The sequence below is a fragment of the Miniopterus natalensis genome, chromosome 10, assembly GCF_054644295.1.
Source record: "Miniopterus natalensis isolate mMinNat1 chromosome 10, mMinNat1.hap1, whole genome shotgun sequence".
Taxonomy (NCBI): Eukaryota; Metazoa; Chordata; class Mammalia; order Chiroptera; family Miniopteridae; genus Miniopterus; species Miniopterus natalensis.
In genome coordinates, this window is record NC_142090.1 from 7,490,878 (window position 1) to 7,503,718 (window position 12,841).

Consider the following 12,841-nt stretch of genomic DNA (forward strand, 5'->3'; position numbering starts at 1 on the left):
CCACCATTATTACCAGCACATTGCCACGAAACAGGGAAAAAAGATGTTTTCCAGACACGTGCTGTGTATGGAGACCTTGATGCAGAAAATTTGCTAAGAAAGGCAGAGAGGAAGCTAGAGAGCGAAGGGTGTCAATTAAAATCATTTAGGTGGTAAAAGCAACCACAGGAGGACAGCCTGCTGTTGGCTACTCTCCTAGACTCACCATCCGGATTACGATTGAAGTTTATTACACGTTTTTGGTGACTGCATATTTTTAGAAGACAACAACCATCACTACTAGCCCCCGGGCCTGGGCCGGGATAGATAAGTCACTTTCAGTGTTGCATCCTTGAATGGTCACCAAAAAGAGCTTCACACCCGTAAGTCATCATTGCTTTCAAACGTTTTGAGTCCTAATGTTTCAAGAAATAATTCATACTCTCTCTCCCCCTCTCCTTTCCTCTCTTTGAAATCAATAAATATATATATATATATATATATATTTTTTTTTTTTTAAAAAAAGGAATTCCTGGCCTCATCTGAATCATAGCTTGTGTCTGCAGAGCCGCTGCTTGCCCAGGCAGGAGGAGCAAGGCCAGGGTGTCGGAGCTGCTGTGAGTGGAATAGGGACAGGAGAGCCCCGATGCTTTGTGCACAGCAAGGGAGTGTCCCTGCCCTGCTGTGGCTAAGCTGCTGGCGCAGAAACACACGGCCGAGTCCCCCAGCTCTGCGAAGGACCTTGAGAGTAGAGTCTGCTCCTTTGGGCCTCTCTGCAGAAAATCGATTCTTCAGCAACTGTGAATCATCCATTATATCTTCTCAAAGCGAACCAGCAGTCCCAGGCCCTGGCCCGGGGTCTGCCGGTACCAGTAACGGGTTTGGTGGCCAGAAACCGGATTGTACCACAAAGCCACGGCCTGACTCTTTTCTATGATCTTATGTCTGGGGGACTGGATGAACCCCTCCTGCTGTGAGTTCTGTTGGGGGGAAAGACAAAGGAAATGGGAAACGATTGGCGTAATTACTGGAAAGATAAAATGCAGAGATCTTGGTGTTCTTAGGACTCACCTGCCCCCAGGAGACGGGGGGGTCACCCAGCAGAGGAGCCTGGTGCCCATGGCAGGGTCAGGACAGGGGTGGGAGGGTCACAGGTCAGGGTCCTTGTGAGCATGCGCAGAGGAGGAGGGATACTTCTTTGTCCCCACAAGGCAGTCCCCATAGTGACATCACTGTCTCCACAAATGCCCAGCCTTAAAAACCAATTGTTATGAACGAACATACCTACAAGTGTCTTCACCATATTCATAGACGGGGTGTAAGTTCGCCCAAGTGCCCGTCGCCCGCTGCTCCAGGCTTGACAGGTTGACTGGATCTCCCGTTTCATCTCTGCGTCTCCCGTCACCATCCTCTAACTCTCTGCCGGATGTTTCTACCCGGATGAGTCACTGCGACTCAAGTTTGTGATACCAGTTAGTGACCCCTGTGTCATCTGTGATGATCCTTCTCTTTGGACGTTTCTCCTTCATGAGGTTCTCCATTCTCCCAGTCACATGAGCTTGGCCATGGTGGGAGCTGGGGTCATTGCCACAGCTTTATCCTAGAAACACAAGGAACCAACTGACACACTTGAAGACAGAGAGATAAAATGATGCCCTGAGCATAGATTGGACTTGGAAATATTCTGTCTGAGGGTCAAAGACCAGTTTCCTCTTTGCTTCCACCAATGTCCACGGTGCATTGCACACCAAAGCCTTCGTCCTAGAGCAGCCTGAACTTCTAGGTCACCGATGGAATAAATCTTACCTGGGAAAGGTAGAGAACTCCCTTATCCCTGAAAATACCGGAGTAGATACAGTAACAATAATACAAAATTGAACAGAGCTTCTCAGCCTTCAAACACACACGCCTCTATCAGAACTCACAATTGAATTTCGGCGATTAGTATCTGGCTTGTAGAAAATGGGGCAGTTCTGGTTTAAACGCATCTTTCATTGTCTGAGTGGTGAGGTGGAAAGAACTAGAGGACAGAGAACGTCCTGAACATTGAAGAAGAAAACAAGGAAACGTGTCCCAAGAGGTGGGGGGGTACAGCCATGTGCTCAGGGGCATTGTGCCAAGTCTCAGAAGCCTAGGGCTTACGTGTCAAGGTCATCAAGTGAAGGCCTATAGGTGTAGAATTATCAGCAACACCCGTCTCCCTCCTCAGTGCTCTGTGGTCCAGAAAGAAGGGCTGCTGGCCTGAGTCTAGCTTCTGTCCGCACCAGAGAATAATTCCATCATGGAAATATTCTTCAGGTGGAGGTGTCACTACTTGCTCCATCAGTGAGACCAGGGGGTAAAAGTTCTAAGTGACAATGGCATTAGGGTGAGTGAAGACTGGGTAGCTGGAGATGGGGCCTCTCAAACTACATACAAAATTCTTTACGTTGAGGCCTGCCATTTCCAGAAAAGAAACCCCCCACATGCCCCAGGCCCTGCCTGCTTCCTGGACAGCGCACCCGAAGAAATTCATGACCACATCTGTGTCAGGGCAGGAAAGGGGCAGCTTGCTGCTCGTTGGCAGAAAGGCCGGAGACCTGGGAAACAGGATTCTTGTTCAGGATATTTGCAGGGTTACTGCAGCAACTTGAGAGAAGCCCAGGCAAGGTCTAGAATGATTTCCTCTCCTCTCCTCTGTTCCACCCTCTACAGGGTCTGGGGCACCCACCCAGAAGGGGTTAGGCGTGGGGTCCAGGTGCATATGTTTCCCTGATGGTCTTCAAGGGCAGTTGTTTCCGTTTGGTGGAGTCTCTGAGTACCTGGGCTGGCTCCTGGATCTCCCATGCGAGTCCCTGCAGGGAATGTCCAAACATGGGCGTGTACTTGGGGAACCCCAACACTGCCTGCCACAGGAAAATTTTAAGGGCAAGTTTGCAATTGGCTTACATGATTTTTACCCACATGGCATTGTTCGGAACCTGCTCATAGGTCCCCCACCCTCCAACTGCAAGCCAGGCTGGGAATCATAGAGGAGCCTGGGGATTTGGTGACCATAAAGGGCCTGCCACACTAACTCTTCCTCACTGGTTTCCATCCCTCATACCTCCTCCCAGTCTGTAACTTACCCTTTCCTGTTCTGTGGTTTATTTTGAGGTGCAAAGATATAATGTAATGCAACTGAAGTTATAAATATTTTTGTAAATATTTGTATATTATATTATTTTTATAAATATTTACATATTTTATAAATATTTTTGTGTTCTTTTGTGTCTTTGCTCAAAAATATACTGCCTCAAGTGAATGTCTAAATATATTTTATTCATTTCTCCTAGTAAAAATCTAAGTTTTACATTTCACAATTAAGAGTGAGTATGCCTAAAATATACTTTCAGGAAAGGATCTCAGAATAAGAGGGCGGGACAGAGGCTCTGTGCAGAAGACATAGCCAGTGAAAAATGGTCCCCAAGGTGGCACATCCGAGGAGGTAACTGAACACAGATGAAAGAGCCTGGGGCGCAGAGGGCAGAGGAAGACTTGTACAAGATGACCAGGGAGGGCAAGGGCAAGGTGAAGGGCAAACATTATAAGGCCTTGTAGGGCTGTTGCCCCAGAGGAGAAAGGCAGCCATAGGGCAGATGCATCCGAATGCATAGGGTCGGGGGGGGGGGGGGGCAGGGGTGGAAGGTGAAGTCACTGAGGCCCCTGGAAGACAGAAGAATGTACGGGCTCTGAGATTATCAACGGAATAGTCATGCATCTCAGCTCAAGACGCAGTTTCCTTACTGCAAGCAGGGAGAGAGAGCTGCAGAAGAGAGGACCAGCTAAGTGTGGCCTCCAGGCCGGCTGAGACTGGCCTAGGGATGGACTTCAGCCCTGAGGGTCACACTGCCCACTGCAGTAAGACCCCCATGCTGGCAGGGGCTTCCTGGGGTTCAGGCCAAGCCTCAGAGTGCAACCTCAGGCTTCCTCACCACCCTTTTTGTGCCGAGAGGAGGTGGCCCTGCAGCGCTGTGCATCACTGCTGGCGCAGAAGTACACAGATGTCTGGGAGGGGGTGGCCGCCTCCAGCGTGAGGGGGAAGTCCTCTGTATCTGACCTACTGACATTGTACCCGTCGGGGATCTCTCCTCTTTCGGTGGCACCAGCACCAAATGAGTAGTGGAGCAGCCGCAGCCCATGACCCAGGTCTTGTCGATACCAGTACATATAGTCATGCTTATCAGTCTGGTGACACCTCAGAGTCACTTTCTTTTCTGTCCCAGCGACCTTGTACCTTGGGCTCTGGGTGATTCCGGCATCCAGGTGTCCTGTAAGAGAGAGCCACAGACCTGATGTCACCCTAAGAGGAAGGCTTGGGCTGACGTCTTGGGCTGCAGGGCCACATCCTCTCTGCACAAAAAGGATGGTTTGAAAGTCTGAGGTTGCACTCTGAGGCTTGGCCGAAACTCCAAAAGCCCCTGCCATCATGAGGGTCTTACTACAGCGGGCAATGTGGCCTTCAGGTCGGGAACCTACCTGGACTCACCTGCCCACAGGAGACAAAGAGCCACCCGGGAGAAGAGCCTGGTGGCCATCTCAGCTCCAGGACAGAATCTCATGTCTCCCTCTTCTGTTTTGGGGCAATGGCATTGGGCTCTCAGTGACTCACTGATGTCACCGTCCTTGACAAATGGTGAGCTACAGAGCGAACCTGCCACACCCCTTCCCGCAGAAACAAGTCAATGATGTAGATCAAGTTGAATAGTTCAGAGCGGGAAAAATGTGTAAGTCTGGTTTTGAAAGAAATCTTATAACTATATATGCCTTTTTCCTTGCCTTTGGGTAAGGGAATTCGTTCCCCTATGCAGAAAGATACAATTCCTATTTTGCATAGTTATATTTTTTCACAATATTACTGTTAATTCAGAGACTTCTCTGCTCAAAATTTACCTCCAAATACCTTCTACTAGTGTTTCTCTTTGTATAAATTCTGGCTGATTTAGATGTCAGCCCACAGTGATTCTCTCAGTTACAGGAACCCCCTGAGTCCAGCTCAGCTGTTTCCTGCAGCTCCTGACCCGGGCACAGTAGCAGTTTCGGATGTTCTGATGGAAAGTGGTGAGTGAGGGACCCTCTCTCTTCAAGCCTTCCAGTGGATTAGAAGCAGTGATGGCCTGACTCCCAGAGTCCTGCCTCAAATTCCTAAGGGCCTTCTTTTTTCTAGGCTGAATCCTCTGCTAGACTTGAAATCCCCCGGCCACTTAGCTTCTCTATTAGGGGGACATCATGGCCTCCCTCTATCTGAACTAGGACAGGACAGACAGACGTTTCCTGGCTTGAAGTTCTATGTCCTAGAAGGTGGCGGGCAGTCAGCTGTGTAACCTCACACGTGATGTGTGACCTTCCCATCCCCGCTCAGATGCTCTTGGAACAGGAGAGCCAGGGCTCTGTTACATCCTATGGACCAGGCCCTGGAAGCACCGTGGGATTTCGGCGGAATGTTGACATCAGAGGCCTGGACATGCAGGCCTGACATGTATGAAATATTTGGGAAGTGCAGGAGCTGCAACTTCCTCTCTAGAAAACAGTTTACTGAGCTCTTCCTCCTTTGCAAGGTGGACACACTATGTCGAACGTGCACTAAGACACACAGTGTGGCCGCCCCTCCATCACAGAGCAGGAGGTCCCGCCATGGCCAGGAGTTGCAAGGGGCTGGCAGAGCTGGGAGAGCACTCAGGGGGCTCTGCCTGAGCTGGGCAGGGAGGGAGGGGCTTAGAAAGAACTAGAAGCCTCCCTGGAGCTTGGCTGAGGCCCCTCCCTCTCCTGGGGCTCTCTCAGCTGGGACAGGGAGGTTTGAGTACAGAGAGCCACGGGCCCTGCAGGGCTGTGTCTAAGCTGCTGGCACAGAGGTACACGGCCGAGTCTGCCAGCTGCAGGGCGCTGATGGCCAGCTCAGAGCTGTAGTCACCCGACTGGTTGGCTGAGAAGTGCTCAGGGAAGTTTCCTCTCTGATTCTCCTGAGTTAAATAAAAGGAAATGAGAAACTGGGGTCCCTGCCCCCGAGCCTGCTGGTACCAGTACAGTGTATTGTGTCCAGGTTTGGGGTGACATTCCAGAACCGCCTTCTCCCCAAAGACTTGGATTAGGTGTCTTGGGGACTGGGTGACTTCAGCAGCCGCCGAACCTGTGGAGGAAGGACACAGAAGCTGGAGACCAGCGCAGGAAGGAGATGGACACTCCAGCCACGGTCAAGAAGGGATGTCCCCCCTGATCTCAGGACTCACCTGCCCCCAGGAGACACAGGGCCACAAAGCAGAGCAGCCGGGAGCCCCTGGATGATTCCAGAAGGACAAGGCTGGCCATCTCCCTGCTCAGGGCTCTGGACTTCATGGTGAGAGAGCAGAGATCTTGCCCCTCCCTTTGCTCTGTTTGGAGGGCTTGCCTGTGACGTCACAGCTCTGATGTCACTGTCCTTGTCGGCTCCCGCAGGCGCCCTGCAGCCCCTGGACAGGCTCAGCTGGTCCAGGCGGTCCCCACTCCGTCCAGCTTCCTAGGAGCAGGCGCAGCTGGCGGTGCTGGGCTGGGCCGGGCGGGGTTGGGGCGAGTGGCCATCACCGCAGACTCTCTGTTCTCCTTCCTGGAGCACGTGCCTCTTGCTCTGCACCTGCCTTGGTTTCCCCGGCTGCCCACTGAAGCCCCGACACACTGTCCACCAGACACAGGCCCCCAGAGAGGCCTTCACTCCGGGGAGGCCAAGTTCACGCTCCCTGCTGAGGCCAACACACCTGCACAGCAGCTCATGGGCGAAGATCCCATCAGCAAACCTCTGCTCCCCAGATAATCTCCAGGATGCAGGGGCCCAGCCAAGGCTCTCCCCCTCCCCCTGCCTTCCCTCAGGGCACCAGCTCCCCATCAGAGGCTCACTGGGTGGGTGCACAGCGCCCCCAAGCGGTCCCCTGGGCAGCAGCGCTGTTGGCTGGGGCCCGCCTGGCTGCCTTCTGCCTAAATGAGGAGTCAGGTGTCCCCAGGACCCTGCACAGCTCCTGCTGCCGTCATGTTTCCCTGTCTCGGCTCACCCTTTGCATGTGGCAGTGAGGGAGGCTGGATGCATTTTTCCAAAATGGAATAAAAAGTTATATCTCACGAGTGCGGAGTTAGTGGGAGTAATTTAGGTGGGAAATGATCTGAGGCCAGGAGTAAGAGACCAGGGAGGGAGACGCAAGGAAGGGAAAGCCGGGATAAGGCGCAGTATTGTGGTTGTGCTGGGACATCAGGGATGGACTTTGTTGGAACCTGCTGAGGAGCACACAGATGCCTCCTGAGGTGTCCCCCTGAATACAGAAGCTGGGGTTTCATCCCCTGGCTCCTGGCCCTCCAGGAGCCTTAGCCCTTCTGCAGCCCTGGCTGCCTGGTGTGCAGGCCCCGGGGCTCCTATGTTAGAGAGGAGGCCCCAAGGAGAAAGCAGAGGGGCTCCCAGCCTGCAGGTGAGGAGGGTGCTGTTTAGCACTGCACACAGTAAATCACTTTGCTAGACTAGACATTTTTCTCAGAGCTTATGTGAAACTCAAATTACTTGAGCCTATATTTTTATTAAATAATTTATTTGCTTGTGTAAAATCTCTGCAGGACACCCATATTGGCCCTAGTTTACAAATAGGAAAATTCAGACAAATATTTCTGAGTCCCCAGCCCAAGGCAGGTGAGAGTGTGAACAGATAGGTCCCTACAGCTGGATGTCCTTCCTCATTAGCAGGTCACCTCCCAGGTGGAAGCTGTTATGCAAATGAGGAGTGTCAGCCAGCAATCCTGACAGGGACCTCAGGGTCAATGCTCCCATTTGGAAGATGCCTCCCTCTACCCAGTGCAGAGGCTGGAGGGACTGAAGCCTGGGTGGAGTCAGTGTGGCCCGGGTTTGAGTCCCTGTTGGGTTGTCTGTTAGCTGTGCCCGTGTTGGAAATTATCTAACTCTTTAACAATCAGTGTTTTCACCTGTAACGTTGGTGACTCGTGCTACCTCCCGAGAATATGTAATAAGTAAGGCAACTGAATGAAAAGCACAAAATGAGTAGAATTTAAGTCCCCCGTGTTCATCAGCAAACTAGTGCCCAATCTGTAATAGTCCACACCCTTCATGTGACCGCTGTGGCGCTCAGCTGTTTCCTGTAGCTCCTGACCTGGGCTCAAGTGGCAGGTTGGGATGTTCTGATGGAAAGTGGTGAGTGAGGGCCACCTGGGCCCCTTCCTCCCTACAGCTTCTATGGCCTTAGAAGCACTCAGGCCCTGTCCTGACTCCCAGGATCCTGCCTGAGACTCCTAGAGGCCTTCTGTTTCCTTGGGGAATCCTCTGCTAGGCTGGAAATCCCCCAAGTCACTTAGCCCCTCTATTAGGTGACATCTTGACCTCCATCTATGAGTCTCACTGAACTAAGACAGGACAGATGCACTTTCTTCGGCTTGAAGTTCTATGTCCTAGAAGATGGCCAGCAGTCACCTCTATAACCTCACACATGATGTGTGACCTTCCCATCCCCGCTCAGATGCTCTTGGAACAGGAGAGCCAGGGCTCTGTTACATCCTATGGACCAGGCCCTGGAAGCACCGTGGGATTTCGGCGGAATGTTGACATCAGAGGCCTGGACATGCAGGCCTGACATGTATGAAATATTTGGGAAGTGCAGGAGCTGCAACTTCCTCTCTAAAAAACAGTTTACTTAGCTCTTCCTCCTTTATAAGGTGGACACACTATGTCGAACGTGCACTAAGACACACAGTGTGGCCGCCCCTCATTCACAGAGCAGGAGATCCTGCCATGGGCAGGAGTTGCAAGGGGCTGGCAGAGCTGGGAGAGCACTCAGGGGGCTCTGCCTGAGCTGGGCAGGGAGGGAGGGGGTTAGAAAGAACTAGAAGCCTCCCTGGAGCTTGGCTGAGGCCCCTCCCTCTCCTGGGGCTCTCTCAGCTGGGACGGGGAGGTTTGAGTACAGAGAGCCACGGGCCCTGCAGGGCTGTGTCTAAGCTGCTGGCACAGAGGTACACGGCCGAGTCTGCCAGCTGCAGGGCGCTGATGGCCAGCTCAGAGCTGTAGTCACCCGACTGGTTGGCTGAGAAGTGCTCAGGGAAGATTCCTCTGGCTCTCTCCTCCGTTTCAAAAAAGGAAATGAGGAACTGGGGGCCCTGCCCCTGAGCCTGCTGGTACCAGTAGAGTGTATCGTGTCCAGGTTTGGGGTGACATTCCAGAACCGCCTTCTCCCCAAGGACTTGGATTAGGTGTCTTGGGGACTGGGTGACTCCAGCAGCCGCCGTACCTGGGGAGGAAGGAGACAGAAGCTGGAGACCAGCGCAGGAAGGAGATGGACACTCCAGCCACTGTCAAGAAGGGATGTCCCCCCTGCTCTCAGGACTCACCTGCCCCCAGGAGACACAGGACCAAACAGCAAAGCAGGCGGGAGCCCCTGGATGATTCCAGAAGGACAAGGCTGGCCATCTCCGTGCTCAGGGCTCTGGACTTCGTGGTGAGAGAGCAGAGATCTTGCCCCTCCCTTTGCTCTGTTTGGAGGTGTTGCCTGTGACGTCACAGCTCTGATGTCACTGTCCTTGTCGGCTCCCGCAGGCGCCCTGCACCCCCTGGACAGGCTCAGCTGGTCCAGGCGGTCCCCACTCCGTCCAGCTTCCTAGGAGCAGGCGCAGCTGGCGGTGCTGGGCTGGGCCGGGCGGGGTTGGGGGCGAGTGGCCATCACCGCAGACTCTCTGTTCTCCTTCCTGGAGCACGTGCCTCTTGCTCTGCACCTGCCTTGGTTTCCCCGGCTGCCCACTGAAGCCCCGACACACTGTCCGCCAGACACAGGCCCCCAGAGAGGCCTTCACTCCGGGGAGGCCAAGTTCACGCTCCCTGCTGAGGCCAACACACCTGCACAGCAGCTCATGGGAGAAGATCCCATCAGCAAACCTCTGCTCCCCAGATAATCTCCCGGATGCAGGGGCCCAGCCAAGGCTCTCCCCCTCCCCCTGCCTTCCCTCAGGGCACCAGCTCCCCATCAGAGGCTCACTGGGTGGGTGCACAGCGCCCCCAAGCGGCCCCCTGTGCAGCAGCGCTGTTGGCTGGGGCCCGCCTGGCTGCCTTCTGCCTAAATGAGGAGTCAGGTGTCCCCAGGACACTGCACAGCTCCTGCTGCTTTCATGTTTCCCTGTCTCGGCTCACCCTTTGCATGTGGCAGTGAGGGAGGCTGGATGCATTTTCCCAAAATGGAATAAAAATTTAAATCTCACGAGTGCGGAGTTAGTGGGAGTATTTTAGGTGGGAAATGATCTGCAGCGGAGAGTAAGAGACCAGGGAGGGAGACGCAAGGAAGGGAAAGCCGGGATAAGGCCCAGTATTGTGGTTGTGCTGGGACATCAGGGATGGACTTTGTTGGAACCTGCTGAGGAGCACACAGATGCCTCCTGAGGTGTCCCCCTGAATACAGAAGCTGGGGTTTCATCCCCTGGCTCCGGGCCCTCCAGGAGCCTTAGCCCTTCTGCAGCCCTGGCTGCCTGGTGTGCAGGCCCCGGGGCTCCTATGCTAGAGAGGAGGCCCCAAGGAGAAAGCAGAGGGGCTCCCCGCCTGCAGGTGAGGAGGGTGCTGTTTAGCACTGCACACAGTAAATCACTTTGCTAGACTAGACATTTGTCTCAGAGCTTATGTGAAACTCAAATTACTTGAGCCTATATTTTTATTAAATAATTTATTTGCTTGTGTAAAATCTCTGCAGGACACCCATATTGGCCCTAGTTTACAAATAGGAAAATTCAGACAAATATTTCTGAGTCCCCAGCCCAAGGCAGGTGAGAGTGTGAACAGATAGGTCCCTACAGCTGGATGTCCTTCCTCATTAGCAGGTCACCTCCCAGGTGGAAGCTGTTATGCAAATGAGGAGGGTCAGCCAGCAATCCTGACAGGGACCTCAGGGTCAATGCTCCCATTTGGAAGATGCCTCCCTCTACCCAGTGCAGAGGCTGGAGGGACTGAAGCCTGGGTGGAGTCAGTGTGGCCCGGGTTTGAGTCCCTGTTGGGTTGTCTGTTAGCTGTGCCCCGTGTTGCAAATTATCTAACTCTTTAACAATCAGTGTTTTCACCTGTAACGTTGGTGACTCGTGCTACATCCCGAGAATGTGCAATAAGTAAGGCAACTGAATGAAAAGCACAAAATGAGTAGAATTTAAGTCCCCCGTGTTCATCAGCAAAGTAGTGCCCAGTCTGTAAATGTCCACACCCTTCATGTGACCGCTGTGGCGCTCAGCTGTTTCCTGTAGCTCCTGACCTTGGCTCAAGTAGCAGGTTGGGATGTTCTGATGGAAAGTGGTGAGTGAGGGCCACCTGGGCCCCTTCCTCCCCACAGCTCCTAGGGCCTTAGAAGCACTCAGGCCCTGTCCTGACTCCCAGGATCCTGCCTGAGACTCCTAGAGGCCTTCTGTTTCCTTGGGGAATCCTCTGCTAGGCTGGAAATCCCCCAAGTCTCTTAGCCCCTATATTAGGGGGACATCTTGACCTCCATCGATGAGTCTCCATGAACAAACACAGGACAGATGCACTTTCTTCGGCTTGAAGTTCTATGTCCTAGAAGGTGGGGGAGAATCAGCTCTGTAACCTCACATATGATGTGTGACCTTCCCATCCCCGCTCAGATGCTCTTGGAACAGGAGAGCCAGGGCTCTGTTACATCCTATGGACCAGGCCCTGGAAGCACCGTGGGATTTCGGCGGAATGTTGACATCAGAGGCCTGGACATGCAGGGCTGACATGTATGAAATATTTTGGAACTGCAGGAGCTACAACTTCCTCTTTAAAAAACAGTTTACTTAGCTCTTCCTCCTTTATAAGGTGGACACAGTATGTCAAACCGGCACTAAAAAAGAGAGTGTAGCCCCCCCTCCATCAGAGAGCAGGAGATCCTGCCATGGGCAGGAGTTGCAAGGGGCTGGCAGAGCTGGGAGAGCACTCAGGGGGCTCTGCCTGAGTTGGGCAGGGAGGGAGGGGCTTAGAAAGAACTAGAAGCCTCCCTGGAGCTTGGCTGAGGCCCCTCCCTCTCCTGGGGCTCTCTCAGCTGGGACAGGGAGGTTTGAGTACAGAGAGCCACGGGCCCTGCAGGGCTGTGTCTAAGCTGCTGGCACAGAGGTACACGGCCGAGTCTGCCAGCTGCAGGGCGCTGATGGCCAGCTCAGAGCTGTAGTCACCCGACTGGTTGGCTGAGAAGTGCTCAGGGAAGTTTCCTCTCTCGCTCTCCCTCGTTTCATAAAAGGAAATGAGGAACTGGGGGCCCTGCCCCTGAGGCTGCTGGTACCAGTACAGATATCTGTGTCCAGACATGGGGTGACATTCCAGAACCGCCTTCTCCCCAAGGACTTGGATTAGGTGTCTTGGGGACTGGGTGACTCCAGCAGCCGCCGAACCTGTGGAGGAAGGAGACAGAAGCTGGAGACCAGCGCAGGAAGGAGATGGACACTCCAGCCACTGTCAAGAAGGGATGTCCCCCCTGCTCTCAGGACTCACCTGCCCCAGGAAAGAGAGGGCCATGCAGCAGAGGAGCCAGGAGCCCCTGGGAGATTCAGGTGGGACAAGGCTGGCCATCTCCCTGCTCAGGGCTCTGGACTTCGTGGTGAGAGAGCAGAGATCTTGCCCCTCCCTTTGCTCTGTTTGGAGGGCCTGCCTGTGACGTCACAGCTCTGATGTCACTGTCCTTGTCGGCTCCCGCAGGCGCCCTGCAGCCCCTGGACAGGCTCAGCTGGTCCAGGCGGTCCCCACTCCGTCCAGCTTCCTAGGGGCAGGCGCAGCTGGCGGTGCTGGGCTGGGCCGGGCGGGGTTGGGGGCGAGTGGCCATCACCGCAGACTCTCTGTTCTCCTTCCTGGAGCACGTGCCTCTTGCTCTGC

The 12,841-nt window shown here is 53.8% G+C and overlaps 1 gene segment (V, D, J or C); it reads right to left on the reverse strand.

Annotated features, from left to right (window-relative positions):
• Positions 1-8,892: 8,892 nt before the first annotated feature.
• LOC107523780 (T cell receptor beta variable 5-6-like) lies at positions 8,893-9,421 on the reverse strand. The segment is given in 2 exon segments: positions 8,893-9,242; positions 9,343-9,421. Coding segments are annotated over 2 exon segments (429 nt in total).
• Between the last annotated feature and the right edge of the window lie 3,420 nt (positions 9,422-12,841).